This window comes from Plecotus auritus (genome assembly GCF_963455305.1).
Source record: "Plecotus auritus genome assembly, chromosome: 11".
In the NCBI taxonomy this organism is placed as follows: Eukaryota; Metazoa; Chordata; class Mammalia; order Chiroptera; family Vespertilionidae; genus Plecotus; species Plecotus auritus.
This window is the reverse complement of record NC_137777.1, coordinates 701,807-720,344: the sequence shown is the minus strand read 5'-3', so window position 1 is coordinate 720,344 and position 18,538 is coordinate 701,807. Positions and strand designations below refer to the sequence as shown.

Here is an 18,538-nt window from a genome sequence, read left to right as displayed (position 1 = left end):
GCCTCCCCGCCCGCCCTCCCCCCGAAACAGGGAGACAAAAGGGAGGGCCGCAGCCAGCCCCGCCCCCAGCGCCCCGCCCCGCCCCGCGCGGCCGGCCGGCCGGGCTTCTGGCTCCGGCGCCCCCACCGCCGCCTCCATGTACCCCACGGGCCCTCTGGCTGGCCCGGCCCCGCGGCGCGGCCGCCACGCCCCGCCCGGGCGCCCCGCGCAGACGCCGCAGCCTCCCGCCCCGGCCCCCGCCGCGCGGCCCCGCGTGGCCGTGAAGATGGCCTTCCGAAAGGCCTACTCCATCAAGGACAAACTGCAGGCCATCGAGCGCGTCAAGGGTGGCGAGCGGCAGGCCTGCGTGTGCCGCGACTTCGGCGTGCCCGGCGGCACGCTGCGGGGCTGGCTCAAGGACGAGCCGAAGCTTCGCTGGTTCCTGGAGCAGCTGGGCGGCGAGGTGGGCACGCAGCGCAAGAAGATGCGCCTGGCCAACGAAGAGGAGATCGACCGCGCCGTGTACGCGTGGTTCCTGGCGCTGCGCCAGCACGGCGTGCCGCTGTCGGGGCCGCTCATCCAGGCGCAGGCCGAGGCCTTCGCGCGCCAGATCTATGGGCCCGAGTGCACCTTCAAGGCCAGCCACGGCTGGTTCTGGCGCTGGCAGAAGCGCCACGGCATCTCCAGCCAGCGCATCTACGGCGAAGCCGAGCCCCCCGCCGCCGGACCCGCACTCGGCCCGCCGGTCAAGCAAGAGACCCCGCCGTCCCCGGGCGCCGCCCCCCTGCCGGGCCGCGCCCCGGCCCCGCCGCCCCCGGCCGAGGGCGGCTACGGTGATGAGCAGATCTACAACGCCAACGTCACCGGCCTCTACTGGAAGCTGCTTCCGGAGCAAGCTGCACCCCTGGGCGCGGGGGACTGCGGCCGGCGATGGCGGGGCGACCGGGTGACCGTGCTGCTGGCCGCTAACCTGACTGGCAGCCACAAGCTGAAGCCGCTAGTCATCGGGCAGCTGCCAGACCCGCCCAGCCTGCGGCACCACAACCAGGATAAGTTCCCGGCCTCCTACCGCTACAGCCCCGACGCCTGGCTCAGTCGCCCTCTGCTGCGGGGCTGGTTCTTCGAGGAGTTCGTGCCCGGCGTCAGGCGCTACCTGCGCCGCAGCTGCCTGCAGCAGAGGGCTGTGCTGCTGGTCGCCCACCCGCCCTGCCCGAGCCCGGCCGCCAGGGTGCCCGCCCTGGAGGAGAGCGAGGAGACCCCCAGGAGGTTCCGGTCTGAGCTTCTCAGCCCCCCGGAGGAGCTGCAGACCCCCGACGGGGCCGTGCGAGTGCTGTTCCTGTCCAAGGACAGTGGCCGGACGCACATCCCCGCGCCGCTGGAGCAGGGCGTGGTGGCTGCGTTCAAGCAGCTGTACAAGCGGGAGCTGCTCCGCCTGGCCGTGTCCCGCGCCGGGGGCTCCCCGCTGGACTTCGTTCGCAGCTTCATGCTCAAGGACATGCTCTACCTGGCCGGCCTCTCCTGGGACCTGGTGCAGGCCGGCAGCATCGAAAGGTGCTGGCTGCTGGGCTTGCGAGCCGCCTTTGAGCCTCAGCCAGGGGAATGCGCCGGGCAGCAGGCTGGGCAGGCCGAGGCGGCCGAGCACAGCAGGGTGCTCAGCGACCTCACCCACCTGGCAGCCCTGGCCTACAAGCGCCTGGCACCTGAGGAGGTGGCCGAGTGGCTGCACTTAGACGACGATGGGGGGCTGTCTGAGGGCTACAGAGAGGAGGCAGGCCCTGGCCGGCCCCCTGCACTGGCCCCTGTGGCCCCTCTGTCCCTTGGCAGCCTACCCTCTGTCATGGAGGGCGGGGAGGAGGAGGCGGCCGCCATGCCCACCGCTGGGGAGGCAGTTCGGGGTCTGGAGACAGCTCTCCGGTGGCTGGAGAGCCAGGACCCCCGGGAGGTGGGGCCCTTGAACCTGGTGCAGCTGCGCTCCCTGATCAGCACAGCCAGGAGGCTGGGGGGCATTGGGCCCTCCCCCGCAGCCCCTGGCGAGGGGGTGTGACAAGCCAGTCCTATTCGCCCCAGGGGCCTTAGTCCTGTCGCACCTGGAAGGAGGGGGCAAGTCTCCCCTCTGCCCTCCCCGGAGTGGCCACCCGTGGCTGGGAGTTACAGGGACCCCAGCCCCGACAGGCTTGGGGGGGCTCTTGGTGAAGGGTTGTCCTGCTCCGCTGGTCCCCCAGTCTCCTGGAGGAGCTGGAAGAGGCCCTGCTCATGCTCCCCGCCAGTGGAGCCGGGAGGTGTGCGGCTCAGCCAGGACCCCTCCCATGCACACTGGCTCCTGCACAACACGGCTCCGGTCAGCACAGCACAGTTCACTTGGCCACCAGGACCCAGCCTCCCCCCCCCCCGCCCTCTCCCCATGACTGGACAAGGAATGGGCTGGCCCGTCTGCCCACCCTGAGCCTCGGTGCTGTGGGTTCCTGTGGCTTCTCAGTGGGGAGGCACGACCCTTGGGTTTATTTTTATCACATTAAGGCCGTTTTTACAGATACTTGGGGGGGTGCCTTGGGACGGAGGCTGCAGGCGCCTGGCCCTGTGGTTCTGGCTTGCCCTGGGCCCCATCCTGGTGCCGCTGGTTCAGTCACATCTCCCTGGGCTAAGCTCCGTGTGAAGTCAGGGCACCTGCCAGAGGCTGCCTGTGGGGGACCCCCTGGGTCCAGCCTTGCTCAGGGTCTGGGAGACAGTGCCCAGCACGCAGGCCTCCTAACGTTCTGGATGCAGCAGGAGTATCTGCTCACTCGGACTTCCACCTTTCCTAAGAAAATACATCCTCTGAGCAGCTCTCTCGTTCCGTGGGGTTGGCATGCGGCTGGATTTGGGCCCTGGTGACCGATGACGGGACAAGCTCGCTGCACTCTCCCAGCAGCCACAGCCCACTTTGTCCAGGCTCAGGGCCCAAGGCCACCCACCCACCTGCCGGGACAGGCTCCTGACAGCCATACAGAACCACCCTGCAGTGCCTTACCCTCAGGCGCCTCCCCTTGCTGGCACCTGGCACCTGGGCTCCCGGGTGGCGGTGTAAAGGGGAGAAAAGCTTCCCGCGTTACAGCCCAGCTCTCACAGGGCCTGCTGCCCTGTCCGCTCGATTCAGACCCCCGTCCCTCCTGGGAGCTGCCTTTGCCCCGGCCCCATATCCTCCTGGTGACCAGAGGCTGCAGACAGGGCGTGTTTGTGGAATGGCGGCCCCTGGGGAGGCCGCTAGAGGGCGCCCCCGAGCAGATTTCGCACAAGTCCAAGACCATGAGGACACCCCCCCACACACCCCACCCTCCAATCTGAAAGCTGAGGGAGGGTGTGGAGAATGGGAGCAAGGGAAGTGAGCCTGGGCCAGCCCCGCCAGCCGTGGAGCCTGCACACCTAGAGGGGCCTCTGCAGTCAGACCCGCCCCAGGAACCCTGCCTGTCAGCCTCGCCGCTCCTGCTGACGGGGACCCAGGGCCAGGAGCCCGCTGGGTGTGGGGAGGCAGACTGCCCAGATGGGCAGCAGGCGAGGGTGCACCTGAGGCTCCAGGCTCCCAGCCTCCGTGGGCCTGCGCAGGGGGTGCTGGGTCCACGAGGCCGTGTCAGATTTCTTACAGGGGAGCCAGGGCTGCGCCCCAGGAGGAGGCTTGGGCCGGTCTGGGGGCCCTGGGTAAAGCGAGGCCGGTCCACACTGGCCTGGGCTGAGAAGCTAGCTTGAGGGCCAGTCACATGGGGGTCTTTGCGGGACAGGGGACACCCTCATGAGGCCTGTAAAGGTGTCCCCTCCAGAATGGAGGCATTGGGGGGGGGGGGTTGCCTTGGGACGGAGGCTGCAGGCGCCTGGCCCTGTGGTTCTGGCTTGCCCTGGGCCCCATCCTGGTGCCGCTGGTTCAGTCACATCTCCCTGGGCTAAGCTCCGTGTGAAGTCATCGGGCACCTGCCAGAGGCTGCCTGTGGGGGACCCCCGAGTTTGCAGCAAAAGCTGACATGAACCCCAGGTTGTGGCCTCACTCCACAGCCTGCCCCTCACTGTTTATCTGCTGGGCCCATGAGCTTGTCACTGATTTGTGATGACCTGAGCGTGAGGGGGCGGGGTTGCCGCTGCTCCAACCCCTCATCCACTGCCTGAAGCGGGAAACGTGCCTGGAGGATCCCATGCTCCCTGGAAGGGGTCCTGCAGCTGAAGGCGCTGGGACAGCCATCAGCCTGTGTCCGTTCACCATCTGACAGGCAGGCACTGCTTTCCACACAGCAGCCGGGGTCAGGTCACCGAGAGCCCCCTCCATGGGCCTGGCAGTGGGCAGCGGGGGTGTGTGCACAGGCGTCTGCTGAGAGCACCCCTGACCTACGTGGTTTTTTGGGGGGAGACCAGGCTGCAACAGTCTGGGGGGGGGCACTGCTTGCCTAGGGGGCTCCATGCTTGGGAAGTGGCCCTGCAGATGTCAGCAGCAGATGAAACACCCGAGAGAAGTGGGAGAGGAAGGGGAGAGCCTCGAGCTGGGAGGCCCATCACCGGGGACCCCAGCCCACTGGCCCACGTGCAGGTCGGGCCTGAGTGAAGAGGCCAGGTGGGAGCAGGGCCCCGGCAGCTTGGCCCTTGCTAAGGGTGCCCCCAGGTGAGGCCTGGCTCCGGTGCCATCCCTGAGGGTGCTGTGGGCAGCCTGCTCTGAGGGCACATTCACACCTCGCCTCGCTGAAGGCGGAGTTCACCTGCTCAGATGAGCCCAGTGGATTTTATAATAAAGGCTGAACTTGTCAACTTCACACACATCCCTACTCTAGTCTTGTTTGTGCAGCTCTGACCGAGTGCTTGGGTCTGAAACCCCTCATATGGCCCAGCCACTGTGGCTCAGTGGATGAATGCTGACCTACGAACCAGGAGGTTAAGGTTTGAGTCCCCGGGGGCATGCAGGAGGCAGCCAATCAATGGTTCTCAGCATTGATGTTTCTACCTCTCCCCCTTACTCTCTCAAATCAATAAAAAAATATTTAAAAAGTAAAACACCTCATATGCTGAGAAAGTGTAAGGATATAAAAATGGGACCACAGGGAACAAAGGAACAACCATTGCATGCACCAGTTTCTTTGAAAAGCCATGTTAGCTGGGGGACAAGTGGAGACCTGGCCGGCCAGGGACCGGGCTGCGACCCCGCCCCCTTGAATTCATGTGTCCTCCAGGTGGGCTGGGCTCAGCAAGGGCCTCCTTCAGGGAGTGGCTGGGGGCCGAGCCCACCCTGGGCCCCAGGACTGAGGCGATGCGTGGCTGGGTGCTGGGGGTGACGGCGTGAGTCACTCACGCACTGCCAGGCCCTGGGATTTGGCTTTACGGCCTCCTGCGAAATATCGGCCACTCCGTGCTACAGGACAGCGACTTTATTCCCACTTCACAGCAGAGAGCGCCCCCCTCTGTGAAATGGACTCTGGCAGACCCTCTGACAAGAGGCAGGCCAGGGTCAGACCAAAGGAGGGCAGGAAGAGGGTGGGAGGAGGCACCGCCCCTGGGGCTGCCCGGATGGCGGATGGCAGACCAGGCAGATGCGGGGGGGGGGGGGGGGGGGGGGGGCTGCTGCGGAGGACCCCAGCGCCTTCCAGGTGCCTTCCCTGAAGCCTCGCTGGTCGGTGGCAGTGGGAACGGTAGAAGCCAGGGGAGCACCCGCCTCTGGGCCTTGGCGTGCAGAGGCCTCAGTGAGCCTTGGGGCAGAGCTGCAGCAACCCCCACCAAAGGCCCCTCAGCTCGCCTCGCCCCCGTGCCCAGCCTGGTAGTCTGTTCAGGGACATGGGGAGGGCCAGGTCCTGCAGTCAGGCCAGGGACCCTCAGGACGTGACCGAGAGGGCTCACCAGAGCCAGCGACACCTGCCCCTTGCCAGGAGCCCGGGGTCTCGGGGAGGGCCCTGCCAGCTGAAGCCAGGTGTGCGGTCCCCACTGGCCAAGGCCCATCCTTCCCTCTGCCCTCCCCGGAGTGGCCACCCCGTGGCTGGGGGTTACAGGGACCCCAGCCCTCACAGGGGGGGCAGAGCACCCTGACGCTGCCCCCCACAGGGCCCCCCTCAGGGCCTAGGCCCCCCACTAACAGGGCAGACTGGCTTCACTGAGGGGGGCAGGTCTTGTGCAGATGTCTATGTCCCCACCCCCCAAGCTGCTCCCGGGCCCGGGGCTCTGCTCCTGCCCCTGCCAGGCGGCAGGCCACGGCCCCTGACCAGCACCACCAGTGCTCAGGCCTCGGAGCCTACGGCCCCTGGGTGGTGGCCATCACCAGGAGACCTCGTGCCAGGCGATGGACGCTCAGGGATCCCTCCGGTCCTGCCCCTCGCGTTCCCCGTGTGGGAAGCAGGGCACAGCCGCCAGGCTCCAGCAGGTCAGAGAGAACCCGTCCTCCAGGAGGGGCTGGGAGAGGGCACGGGGGGCAGGGCTGCTCTGGGGACCCTACTTCCTGCTGAGCTCCTTGGCCCGGCAGGTGGCGGCCTCCACGGCACTCATGGTGGCTGCCCGCAGCCCGCCCTGCTCCAGGGCGTGAAGCCCATGAATGGTGGTGCCACCCGGCGTGCACACGTCCGTCCGCAGCAGGGCCGGGTGCTGCCCCTTCTGCAGCAGCATCTTGGCTGTCCCCTGGGGAGAGGAGCATGGGGGCAGTGACGGGGACATGGGAACCCCTTCTTCCTCCCCCCACTGTGCAGCTTTGCCACACGTCCCCTCTGCTCCGGGAGGCCCCCAGGCTCCCCTTTCCCTCGTCCCCGGGACCACAGTCACTCACCAGCAGGGTCTGGGCGGCGATGCGGTGAGCCAGGCCACTGGGCATGCCCATCTTGACGGCGCCTTCAGCCAGGGCCTCGGAGAACGCGCACACCTGTGGGGGCAGCGGGATAAAAGCCAACGCTCCCCTGGGCACAGCCCCCAGCGGAAGAAGGCTCGGACCTTCGGGAACAGGCCCGGGGCGCCGGCCACAGTGCAGGGCCCAGAGCGGAGGCCTGCGCCCAGGTCTGCGAGGCCCAGCTCAAAGGCCCCGAGGGCAGTGACGTGGGGGAGCCGAGCTCATGGGCAGCAGGGAGCACGCCGTCACGTCCTGCGGGTAGGAGTGGCCATAGGGCCTTGGCCGCTGGCTGGCCTGTGGGGCTGGGGGGGGGTGGGGAGAAGGGAGGCAGTAATACTCACGAAGGCCACGCCACTGCCACTGAGGCCCGTGTGGATGTCCACGTGGGCCTCAGGCACCTCCTCGCACTGCCCGCAGGCCTCCAGCAGCATCTGCAGGAGCTCGACCTCGCTGCTCCCCGCGTGGCGGCCCCGGGCCAGCACCATGGCCCCTTCCTGGACCACGCAAGGCAGGTTGGGGGAGACACGCAGCACCCGTGTGTTCGGAGGAAGCAGCTGGCCAGAGAGGGGCTGTGGTCAGAGAGCCAGGCGCACGGCTCAGCCAGGCTCCCTCCCCGCTCCCTGGTGTGGCGCCAGAAGGAACCCTAACCCGTCCCCTTAGCCGCCTGGCCATTCTGCAGGCTGGCTGCCACCTGCCCCACCCATGCTGAGCCCAGGCTGGAGCTGGTCTGGGGTCACAGCCTCATCGCCCCTCCTCCCCGTGGGCCACTCACCTCCTCCAGGGAGCTCAGAGAGACCCCGGCAGCCACAGACACCAGGATGTGCTCGGCGGTGACCACAGGGGCCACCTCTGCCAGGACGGCTGGCAAGACGTGGGGCTTGGTGGCGAAGAAGACGAGTGAGCAGCTCTGAAGCACCTCCCGGTTGGAATGGGTCGTCTGGCAGCCCAGAGCCTGTACCAGGAACACAGGGACCAGGACAGGGTAAGTGGGCACCTACCTAGACCCCCGCCCTTCTGGCTGGAGGCCACCCTGCATTCCCATGGCTCCCCCATTGCAAATGCCTGCACCACCCCTCCCAATGCCCCGGGCTCCCCCAGACCACCCACTCCTGCCCAGGACCCAGCCCTGAGCCTCACAGACCCTGTGTCAGCACCTCTGCGAGCTCTCCAGCCCCAGTGAGTGCCCACGGCCATCCCTGCCCACCCCAACACAGGCATGCACGCACACACGTGCACACTCACACATGCACACACTCACTTATGGGCATACTCACACACGTGCTCACTCACACATGCGCACACACCCATAGCCCTTTACTCTGCCATGGGCCTCCACAACCTTGACTTTCCTCCTGGCCTTTGACCTCCGCTTCCCCAGCCAGCCTCAAACTTTAGCTACGTAGGCAGTACTTCCCTGGCCTCAAGAAGTGTCTCAGGGGGGCAGGAGCCGAGAGCCCCCCTGGGTCCCTGGAGGGAGCCTCGATTCAGAAGAGCTGGGCCCTGGCTCACCCGGAAGTGACAGAGGTTCCTGTCAGTTGGTGCGCTGGCCAGCACGTGCTGGGCTTCCACCTTCCCTGAGAGAAAGGCGAAGGACTGGTGTTACTGAGGGGGGGGAGCGGGGGGAGAAGGAGCAGGGGAGCCTGCCCCTTCCTGAAGATGGCCCTTGGCTGCCTGAGACTCTCCAAACACCCACGTGCTCCGTGCAGCCAGGACCAGGCACGCGGGTCCACTGAGTTCTACGTGGCAGTCCCGGCCACTCCTGTGGCTGAGTCCAGAGGCCCTGCTGGGCCACGGGGGCCGCGAGCTGGCCTCACCCTGTGAGGACACAGATCCCAGGGGCCTCTGCCTCCAGGGGCTGGAAGCAAAGCGTGGAGGGGAGGGGGACATGATGGTAGTGAGGCCCAGTGGGGGGTGGGCTGCCGTGGGAGAGGGTGCACCTGAGCTGGGACCTGCACGCAGAGGCCGTTTGTTTGATAGAAACCACCTGTGTTTGTGGAGTGCGGGCCTAGGGAGGCCAGGTTTCTGTCATGTCTACCGGGAGGGCAGGAGTGCACCCCAAACCTGAGCCCACAACTGATGAATCGTGGCTGTGACGTCCACTGTGCTCAACACGGAATCCGGACCGGCCCTGGGAGGCAGGTGACACGGATGGTCTTCACAGCTACAGCAGCTGCGACTCGCAGGAAACTATGGTGTGCGGGGCTTTGACCCCTCTGGCCTTTAGTACATGGCTAAAGGCAGAAGGCCAGCCCATTCTCCCGGGAAAAGGCTTCTAATGACTGCGAAGCAGGGGTCAGACAGCTTTCTCGTCCCTTGCAGCAAACCAGTTCCTCCACAGGGGATGACCTGACCCCCAATGTCCTCAGTGCAGAGGTAGAGAGATCCTGAAGGGGTTACGGGGAGGGAAGCTGGCGTACAAACAGGAAAAAGGATCGGGGCTCAGAGAGGCTAAGCAACCCGTCCCAGGCCGGGGAGCTGGCGGGAGAGCCCGGACTCTAAGCCAGCGCTGCCCATGTGGAACCACGTCGTCTCGTTGTCACGTGACGCCAGGAGGCGGGTCCAGGTGAAGTTAGTGTACTGTCTCTTGCTTAACCCCCAAAGAGTACCCTTCTAACACATAATTCACTGAGACACGTTACTTTTCCTTTGTTTGAGCCAAACCTTCCAAACCCGGAGTGTATTTTACTCGCTACACTCAGAGTACTTTTCAGTTCGGCCCAGCCACACTCAAGGGCTCTATGGCCACGGGCTGGTGGCTACTGTGGGGACAGCGACTCTGGCGTGTTCTCAGAGGGAAGGCGAGATCCGAGGGCAGCGCTTGGGCCCACGCCGCCCGCACCGGATCCGCCCCGGGACCCCAGCCCAGGCGCCCGCCCCCGCTCCGCCCTGGGACCCCAGCCCAGGCGCCCGCCCCCGCTCCACCCCGGGACCCCAGCGTGCAGGGCCCTGGCTGCCAGGCTGCGCCCGGAGGTTCTGCGGGATTCATCCCCGTGGGCAGGTGAGCTCGGCCAGGCAGGCCCGTCCCTCCCACACCAGCCCGGCGTCGGACGTCCCCGCGCGCCCCGCGCCCGCGGCCTCCCACCTGCTCGGATGAGGCCCTGCGCGATGGCCTCCGCCATACGGCCCGCGCCCACGAAGCCCACGCGCCGAGAGGTCGGTTTTGCTGCTGCTACCGCCGCCATCACACTGACCCGGCGCCCCAGGCCCCGCCCCCACCCCGCCAATGGACTACGCCGCCCCGCCCCTTCCTCGTCATTGGCTCTCGGGACCGCACGCTCCGCCCCCTCCCGTCGTGCTCTGCGCTCTACAGCTCGCGGAGCACTGGGTCCCGCCCCTTCTCTGCTCATTGGTCGGAGAGTTTGGCGTCAGACAGCCGGTGGGCTTGGCGTGGGCGGGGACGCCAGCTCGGCCCCCGGAGTCGTCGCGCGTGCAGCGCGGCTGGCGGGAGCCCGGGTCCCGGCAGGAGAGCGGCGGCGAGCCGGGGCCCAATCCGGGCGGGTGTGTGCAGAGCAGGTCCTGGTTTTCCAAAGGGCGGCTGGAGAAGCCCCATTCAAAGGGGAAGGGTCGGAAAAGGGGGGTCTCCCCCGACCTGCCCCGGAGGTCCGTGCCCTGGAGCGTGGCCGGTGGTGTCCCTCGTGGGGACGCTGCGGAGCCCGGAGCCGCTGATCGATGGTCGCTGGGCAGCGGGGAGGCAGGAGAGCTTGGGCCCCAGGAGTGCCTGGCGGCCAGGGCCCGTCGTCGAGACCGACCAGGAGCAGGGACGGGCGTGGCAGTGCGTGTCCTGTTTGGCGTGGGAAAAAGTCAGGCTGAACCTGTGCGATTGTAGTTGGTGTGTGTTTTGCTGTTCGCCCCGTCGGACTCACTCAGCATTGCCCCTGCAGTGTGGCCCGCTCTGGTCGGGGTGCGGCTGACCCTCAGCCTGAGGACCGCGTTCTGTGTGCATTGTCGGGGAGACCTCTCCTCCATGTAAACACACACAGGACCACCAGGGGCGCTCAGGGCACAGCTACCTGCGTCCTGCCAGGCGTGTCCGGGCCTCTGCTCCGTGCTGGCCTCCTTCCCACTGTTCTCACCTGGCGGATCCCAGGCGCCACCCCAGCCTGGAATCCCCGCATGGAGAGAGGGCCTTCCTTCCCAAAGGCCTGGTGCCCAGAGGTGACACTGGAGGGTCCTGGAGCTCCGAGTGTTTCCGGACAAGCAAACCAAACGCGACCATCCCCCACGGCAGGGTGGGCGCCCTGAGGGAAGGACCACCACAGCTGAGACCACAGGGAGGCACTGACATGGGAGGGGCTTCAGGGCCAGCCGTGGGGAGGCCCGCGGGATAAATGACTGGGCTTGCCTGGGTGAGGACAAGTACAGTGGGAAGTCAGTGGGGCCCGGGGCGAGAGGTGGGCTCCGGTGCCTGGCACGGAGACGGCAATGCCGCGTCATAGACGAAGGAAGGAATGGACGTAGCAGCGCATCGGGGCCAGAGGAAAGCTGGGTGAAGGTGGCAGAGGGCACTGGGAGAGAGGGGCCCTGGGAAGAGGCGGGCCCCTGGGTCCTGGGCAAGGCAGTCCAGCGACCGGCTTTGGAGCTGCTGGGTGCTCCAGGGCCCACACCCAGTGCCAACTGGCTGGCCGGGGGATCTGTCTGAACTTTGCCCAGCTCCTATTGAGAATGGGAGACCCCTGCACTACCTCCCTGCCCACCAGGGCCCCTCGGCGACACCTGTTACTGTTCATGGAATAAGGACAGTTGGGCGCCATCACCCACGCCGCTGCCTGAGGGGGCGAGGGAGGCTGAGCCACCCAGTCACCATCCTCCCCTCGGCCTGTCCAAATCCAGTCCCAGCTTCTTTCTCCGAAGCCCTTGGGAGCTTAGGTCACCAGGCCCGCTCGTGGCCAGGGGTCCAGCAGGGGATGCCCAGCCGGTCTCACCCCTGTGGCCTGCCTGCTTCCTGCCCACACCCCGGCCTCTCCCCGTCTCCACCTCCTCCGCCACCCCAGGCGCAGGTGGCTTGCCCTGGCCCAGCACCTCTCAGGGGCTGGGCAGTCAGTAGGGGCGGCGGGTCCTGGGGCTGGCCGGGCTCGAGCAGGCAGTGCCTGGCGTGGGGGGACAGCTGGCATGGAGTGACTAGGGCCGGGCCTGTGAAATGTACTTTATTGGCTCCCAGGAAGACAAGATCAGAAGTGGACACCCAGGACCTGGGCGCTGGACCTGAGGAGCAAGGTGCGGGGCCTGGCCAGGCCTCGGTTTCCCTGAGGAACGAAGGGAGTGGTGGCCCCACTGGACAGCTGCCTGGAGCCTCCCTGGTGGAGGGGGTGGAATGTGGGCAGTGCCCTTGACTCCTGGCAGGGTCTGAGGGTGTTGCCACTGGGCTCTGCCAGCTGAGCAGCCGCGGGGTCCGGGGGCAGTGGCGCCGGCCCACCGCCACGCTCACTTCCGCGCCTGCTCGTAGTTGTCACTGAACCAGGCACAGGTCTCCTTCACAGCTGCGGGGGCAGGCGAGGGGCGGCAGGTGAGGGCAGGGCTGCACGGACCACCACGGGAGGCAGGGTCGGGGGGTCCCCAGCCTCAGAGGGTCGTCACCCGTTTCCTGCTGCCTGATGAGGGTTTGAAGACCAAACCTGCCAGGCGTCCACCCCAGGCAGGGCAGTGGTCGCCCAGAGCCAGGAAGGAGAGGCCAGGAGGTCTTGAGGGACGGGGGCGGGAGGGCTGTGTGAGGGGCAGGGGCTCACCCTGCTTGAAGGGCGTGAACCGGAAGTCGGGCAGGTAGGCCCGCAGCTTGCCGTTACTGGCCGTCTTCTTAAACTGCCCGTCCGACTTGGTTGTATCAAACTGGGAGCCTGGTCAAGGCCATAGCCGAAGGGGCAGCCCGCCCCAGCCTGCCCTTGAACCTCCCCCGCCTTTCCCGGGAGGCTCTGTCCTCCAGCTCCCAGGGGGAGCCCCACCCCCCGGCCTGACCGGGAGGCCCACGGAGCCAAGGATACGGTGACCTCCCCGTGGAAGTCCATGGCCTCCACCACGGCCTCGGCAGCCTCCTGGATGGAGACTTCATCCTCCTCGCCCACTGCAGGGAGCGCAGGCCCAGGCCAGGTCAGCCTCCGCTCGCTGCCTGGTCTCCCGCCCCAGCCCCCACACTGTGCTGCCGCTGCAGGTGCCCACCTGACAGGATGATGGGCTCCACCTCACTGTACTCCCGCAGGACCCAGAGGAAGAGCCGGGCCAGGTCCTAGTCAGCCAGGCAGGGTCAAAGGCCACAAGTCATGGCCACATGGGGCCCAGTCAACTCCTCCAAGCAGCCCTGCTGAGACCGGGATCCCTCCCTTTGGGCGGTCCTTGGCCAGCTCATCCCCAACGGATCCAGTCCTCTCCCCCGCTGAGCTCAGAGCTGCACCCAGCAAACCCCATGGGGCTCAGCGAGGACCAGTGGCTGCTCCTCCAGGTGTCAGCCAGGCCCTCCCCCTCCCCAGGCTCCCCCACACCCCCACTCCCCCACCCTCGCAGCCAGCCAGCGAGGCCGGCCTGGGGCGATGCTCTGGGGACAGCTGGGTGCCCCCCAGCACGAACCAGTGAGTAGATGAACTGCCTCCGGGGTTTCCCTGTGCCCCACACCGTCAGCGCCGAGCCCCTGCCTGCAAATTGGGGGAGGGGCGCGTCAGAGGCCGTGCCAGTCACCGCACGTCTCCCCCAGCTGAGCCCCCGGGGCGCACCGGGAGGCGGTCCGGCCTCGCTGGGCACTCACGCTTAGCCAGGTGCACCTTGTGGATCAGGCCCGGCAGCACGTGGCCGTCCTCGATGTTGAAGTTGTCGTGGGGCCCGAAGACGTTGGTGGGGATGACGGCGGTGAAGGTGCAGCCATGCTGCTGGAAGTAGGCCCTGCAGAGCACAGCATGCCCTCCGGCCCTCGCTCTCCACCGGCCCTCGCTCTCCACCACTCGCCCCGCCCCGCCCTGGCCTCCTAGGGATGGAATAACCAGAGGCCAGCAGAGGAGGGAGAGGAGGCCTGGGAGCCCCACAGGTGACCCACTGGGCCCCCCACCCACGGGCCCTCTCCCCCGTTCCTGGCGGGGCCAGCTGGGCATTGCCAGGAGGACCTGTTCTGCACGTCGATCATCCTCTTGGCGTAGGAGTAGCCAAAATTGCTGCTGTGCGGTGGCCCGTTGTGGATCTGGGGGGGTAAGGAGGGGTAGAGGAGACCGCTGCTTCCAGGCCCCGCCCTGCCCCTGCCCCGCCCCGCCCCCGCCGGCCAGCCCGCTGGTGGTCTCACCATGGTCTCATCGATAGGGTAGGTGGTCTTGTCAGGGAAGATGCAGGTGGACAGGCAGGAGACCACCTTGCGTGCTCCCACCTCGAAGGCCGAGTGCAGGACGTTGTCATTGATGTGCACATTCTTCCTCTGGGGGTGGGGGGGCAGGTTCAGGCCCCTCCGGGCAGAACCCCAACCCCTACCTGCTCCTCCAGGGACAGAAGTGGGGGGACACCCTGGCTCCTCCAACAGGCACCGTGCCTGAGCCTGCTGGTCCTAACTGCCCTGCCCCTCAGTCTGTGACACCCTGAGCTGGCGGTCCCACTCCCAGGGCCTGGAGGAGAGGACCCCACCCCTCAGCTCAGGACTGGGCCCCAGTGACGGGGCTGCTCAGAGCAGGGGCACAATCTCACCCGTCCCAGTGGCGCTCACCCCGCTCTCCTGCCCAGGAGCAGGGAAACCGCTGTCCCCACCCTCCCAGGGCCCCACCTGCCCCCTGGAAACTGGACGTGAGGTGGCCCGGCATGTGGACCGGCCTGGGGAGAAGGGAGCGAGGGTGGCTAGGCTGCAGAGAAGGCTGTGACCGGAAGGAGGGCCCTGGCCGACAGGCGCCCCTGGGCAGAATCTGGTCTGAGCTTCTGCCGTCCCAGTGGCGGGTGCAGGGCTGGACCGCACCAAGGCCAACTGCCCAGGGATGGTGAGGCCAACACTCAGGCGCGGCTGACAGCGCCCCATTCTCCTCCTGCCCCTTACAGCACACCCCGTCCCCCCGAGAGCACGTGCCGCAGACCAGATCAGAGCGGCACCCGGCGGGCCGGGCTCCGTGCAGCTGGACCAGAGAGGTCCCAGGAGCAGGAGTATCTAGAACTCGAGTGGCAGGAACCAGCTGTGTGCCCCCAGACCCACCTGCATGCCCCTCCGCCCACAGGTTGTGCCAAGCCCTGACCATCGGGGCCTTCCTAGCACACGAGTGTGGGAAGCCAGCCAGGAAGCTCCCAGAAGCCGTCTCCTGGCTCCCGTGCTCACTGGGGCCCTCACTCACCCAGAAGTCCAGGTTGTATTTAATATTCCGGAACAGGCCCCCCACCATTGCAGCGAGATGGATGACGTGCGTGGGCCGGACCCTTTCGAACAGGGCTCGCGTCTGTGCAGCATCCCTGGGGACAGCGGGCTGTCAGCGTCCCTGGACGGCCGAGGGGACTAGGCCCTGGGGTTGCGGAGCTGGAGACGGGCTGGGCAGGGCCCATAGCGGGATGGGCTGCCCCAAGGCAAGGTGGCCAGTTCAGGCCCCTGCTGCTAGGAGGGTGTGGGAGGATGTTTGCCTAGGAGCAGAGCTGTGCACACCCAGGCCACGACAGTCACCTGGCAGGGAGGGTGCAGACATGAGGCCACCAGGCTCAGGGGTGGGCCTGGCCCAGAGCTCTGTCGGGAGAGGGCCTGGCGGGGGGGGGGGGGGTAGGGGGGGGTAGGGGTGTGCTCCAGGGATGGGCCCACTCACGTGAGATCGGCGTCCTTGGAGGAGACAAACACCCAGTCCTCTCCTGGCAACCTGGCCCCGTCTGCTACCACCTTCTGGATGGCTCTGCCCACCAGCCCAGAGCCCCCTGTCACTAGGATCCGCATGGACCCCTGGGGCTCACCCATGGCGGCTGCACCTGTACAGCCAAAGGGTGTGAGGTTGAGGCCCTACCGGAAGGCCTGACCCCGCTGCAGGGCCCCCTGTCCATCCCCGACAGGAGGGGCCCTGCCCAGACACCCGCTGCTCCCGACCGCACAGGCAGTCCAGCAGCAGGCCTGTGGGGAGACCCCACGCCTCCAGACCCCCCCACTCCCTCGGATCCCTCCTTAGGCCCAGAGCCACCTAGAGCCCGCGGGTTCCCTCCCACGCCCCCAGGCCCTTCCCCGGCCCCTTCCACAGGCACCTGGCAGCTAGGCCCCCTCCCACGTCCCCAGGACCCTCTCGCGCCCGGGATACCCGCCAGCGCCCTCGGGTCCCATCCAAGCCCCCGGGGTCCCAGCACCCTCAGGCTCCCGGCAGTCAGGGAGCGCCCAGGGCCCAGGCCGGGCTCGCGACGTCTCACCCCCCCCACTCCCCCCGGTATTCTGGGGGGTCTCACCTGCACCCACTCCACCCCACCTGCCCGGCTGCCAGATGGCTACTTCCGGCGCTGGCTGTATCCAGCCGCGCGCCAGAGCCAGGTGGGGGGGCGGGGCCCGGGGTGCTCCCGAGGCATTCGGGGACATGGAGTCCTCTCCGGGCGCACGGGCGCTGCCGTGAAGTGGACTCCGGAACCGCGCAGCATCCTGGGAAATGTAGTTCTCGCCGGGTCTGCATCCGCGGGGCGGGTCCTGGGGAGCTGATCCTGGCGCGGTGGCCTCAGGGTGCTCGGGCCACAACCGCCCGGGCGCGGGGCGAGACCCCACTGGGGAGGGTGGGAAGTACGAGAGGAGAGGCTCCGCAGCCTGAATTAGGAGGAGCAGCAGTTACCGCTGGAGAAGCCGAGGCGCGCCGTCTAGGACTGGCCGCTGGTGGCTGCCGCAGAGCCGGCCGGACTGCGGGGAAGGGTCCGCGACGGTTGTGGAGCCCACGGCCGACCCGGCTACCTACCGGATCCAGCGGGCGCCCACGGTGGTCCCGCCTTGGTCCGGGAGCTGCGACCCGAATGGCCTGAGCTCGCCCAAGAAGCTCCAGCCAATGAGTGGGAGGGGGGGCAATGGAAGAATAAGGACACATGTGTAATACCGTAATCAATAAAGAAGAAGAAAAAAAAAAAGAAACTCCAGCCAAGCTGACCCATTCCACGCGCGGTGGGCGGGTCCCCTACCGGCTCCTTTCTCCTCTTCGTCCCACAGGCCCCGCCCCCATCCTGGACTCAGGCCCCGCCCCTTTCCGGTCTCACGCTGGGGCTGCCCCACAGGCCCCGCCCCTCGACTCGGTCCCTGGACTCCGCCTTCCCCCGCTCGTGCTCTCAGTCTACGCCCCCCACCACCTCTAGGCCCCGCCCCCTCACGTGCACGCACCCAGGCCCGCCCCTGCGCCGACCTTCGACTCCGCCTCCCGCGCTCGCTCAAGCCCCGCCCCACACCATCTCTAGGCCCCGCCTCCGTCGCCGGCAGGCGCCCAGGCCTAGCTGTCTCCCTTACCTGCCCTGGCTCACGGGGATGCCTGCTTAAGGCACAGAGCTGTTCAGATTTGAAAATTTTTTTTTTATATATATTTTATTGATTTTTTTTTTTTTTTTTTTACAAAGAGGAAGGGAGAAGGATAGTTAGAAACATCGATGAGAGAGAAACATCCATCAGCTGCCTCCTGCACACCTCCTACTGGGGATGTGCCCGCAACCAAGGTACATGCCCTTGACCGGAATCGAACCGGGGACCCTTCAGTCCCCAGACCAACGCTCTATCCACTGAGCCAAACCAGTCAGGGCGAGATTTGAAAATCTTGTCACCAATTCCTTTTAAAGTTCGCACAGATCTTCTTCAATTATTTGCTCAATTTACCTCCGCGTGTTTTTTTTTCCTATCAACACACAACCACTCTTCTTAGACGGGAAAATAATTCACTTTGCCCTATTGTTTTTAATACTGGCGATTGAAGCTGATTCATTTACCGTTCTACCATCTTCACAACATTTTATTAAAACCTTTTATTTATCGTGGTTGGTATGATAGTATGTCGGTGGGTTATTAGGTGGGACAACCGGGCTTCTTGATTTGGATCCCTCAATTTCCGACCACGTGATTTGCATTCCTCGGCGTATGCGTGTTGTCAGTGCCCTTCCAGAGCTTGATTCAGTGTTTGATGTTGTATCCATTTTCAGGGTCTGAAAAAAATATTCAAGATTTATGTAAAAATACCTTAATGGGATCAAAATATGTAAAAGCCTGTTAATGCTATCACATAGTTAGGTTCAGAGAAAAGTGAAAACATGTTGCGATGCACTACCTTTTTCTTTTAAAAAAAATATATTTTATTGATTTTTTACAGAGAGGAAGAGAGAGGGATAGAGAGTTAGAAACATCGATGAGAGAGAAATATCTATCAGCTGCCTCCTGCACACCTCCTACTGGGGATGTGCCTGCAACCAAGGTACATGCCCTTGACCGGAATCGAACCTGGGACCCTTCAGTCCGCAGGCCGACGCTCTATCCACTGAGCCAAACTGGTTAGGGCTGCACTACCTTTTTCGCTGTTGTGCACGCTCTATGAGAAACTACGGGGAACTGAAGCAGTTCTATCTTTCCCAGACGCATACTCCCTAGACTGGATTCAGTTAGGGACATATTAACATTTAACTTACCTTGGTATCATACCCCTTATGGGAAAGTGTAATTTGTTGTAAGCACTTAGTGATTTGAAGCTACGGCGGCTCACCAAATGAAAGAAAACTGTTTACAATATAAGATCAAATTAATAAATTTTATATGTATCAATTGGTCACCTATCGAATGCCAGTCAATACGACAGGCCTGCATGCATGCCTTAACTATGAATACAATCACAAAAAAAA

The 18,538-nt window shown here is 65.5% G+C and overlaps 3 protein-coding genes across 3 annotated transcripts; 1 reads left to right on the top strand and 2 right to left on the bottom strand.

Moving 5' to 3' along the window:
* Positions 1-136: 136 nt before the first annotated feature.
* On the top strand, positions 137-2,023 carry TIGD5 (tigger transposable element derived 5; the record flags this gene model as incomplete). Its single annotated transcript, XM_080646480.1, has 1 exon — positions 137-2,023. The coding sequence occupies one exon, from the start codon at positions 137-139 to the stop codon at positions 2,021-2,023; it is 1,887 nt and encodes a 628-aa protein (XP_080502606.1).
* A 3,034-nt stretch (positions 2,024-5,057) lies between these two features.
* Positions 5,058-9,984, bottom strand: PYCR3 (pyrroline-5-carboxylate reductase 3). Its single transcript, XM_080646292.1, has 6 exons — positions 9,873-9,984; positions 8,300-8,364; positions 7,563-7,742; positions 7,132-7,344; positions 6,734-6,826; positions 5,058-6,588 (listed from the first exon to the last, which is right to left on the bottom strand). The coding sequence occupies exons 1-6, from the start codon at positions 9,970-9,972 to the stop codon at positions 6,406-6,408; spliced, it is 834 nt and encodes a 277-aa protein (XP_080502418.1). The 5' UTR covers positions 9,973-9,984; the 3' UTR covers positions 5,058-6,405.
* A 1,927-nt stretch (positions 9,985-11,911) lies between these two features.
* GFUS (GDP-L-fucose synthase) lies at positions 11,912-16,875 on the bottom strand. The gene is made up of 12 exons (XM_080646681.1): positions 16,633-16,875; positions 16,142-16,487; positions 15,523-15,679; positions 15,067-15,181; positions 14,046-14,174; positions 13,873-13,946; positions 13,521-13,654; positions 13,346-13,410; positions 12,941-13,007; positions 12,766-12,845; positions 12,514-12,613; positions 11,912-12,267 (listed from the first exon to the last, which is right to left on the bottom strand). The coding sequence occupies exons 1-12, from the start codon at positions 16,756-16,758 to the stop codon at positions 12,212-12,214; spliced, it is 1,449 nt and encodes a 482-aa protein (XP_080502807.1). The 5' UTR covers positions 16,759-16,875; the 3' UTR covers positions 11,912-12,211.
* Positions 16,876-18,538: the final 1,663 nt, after the last annotated feature.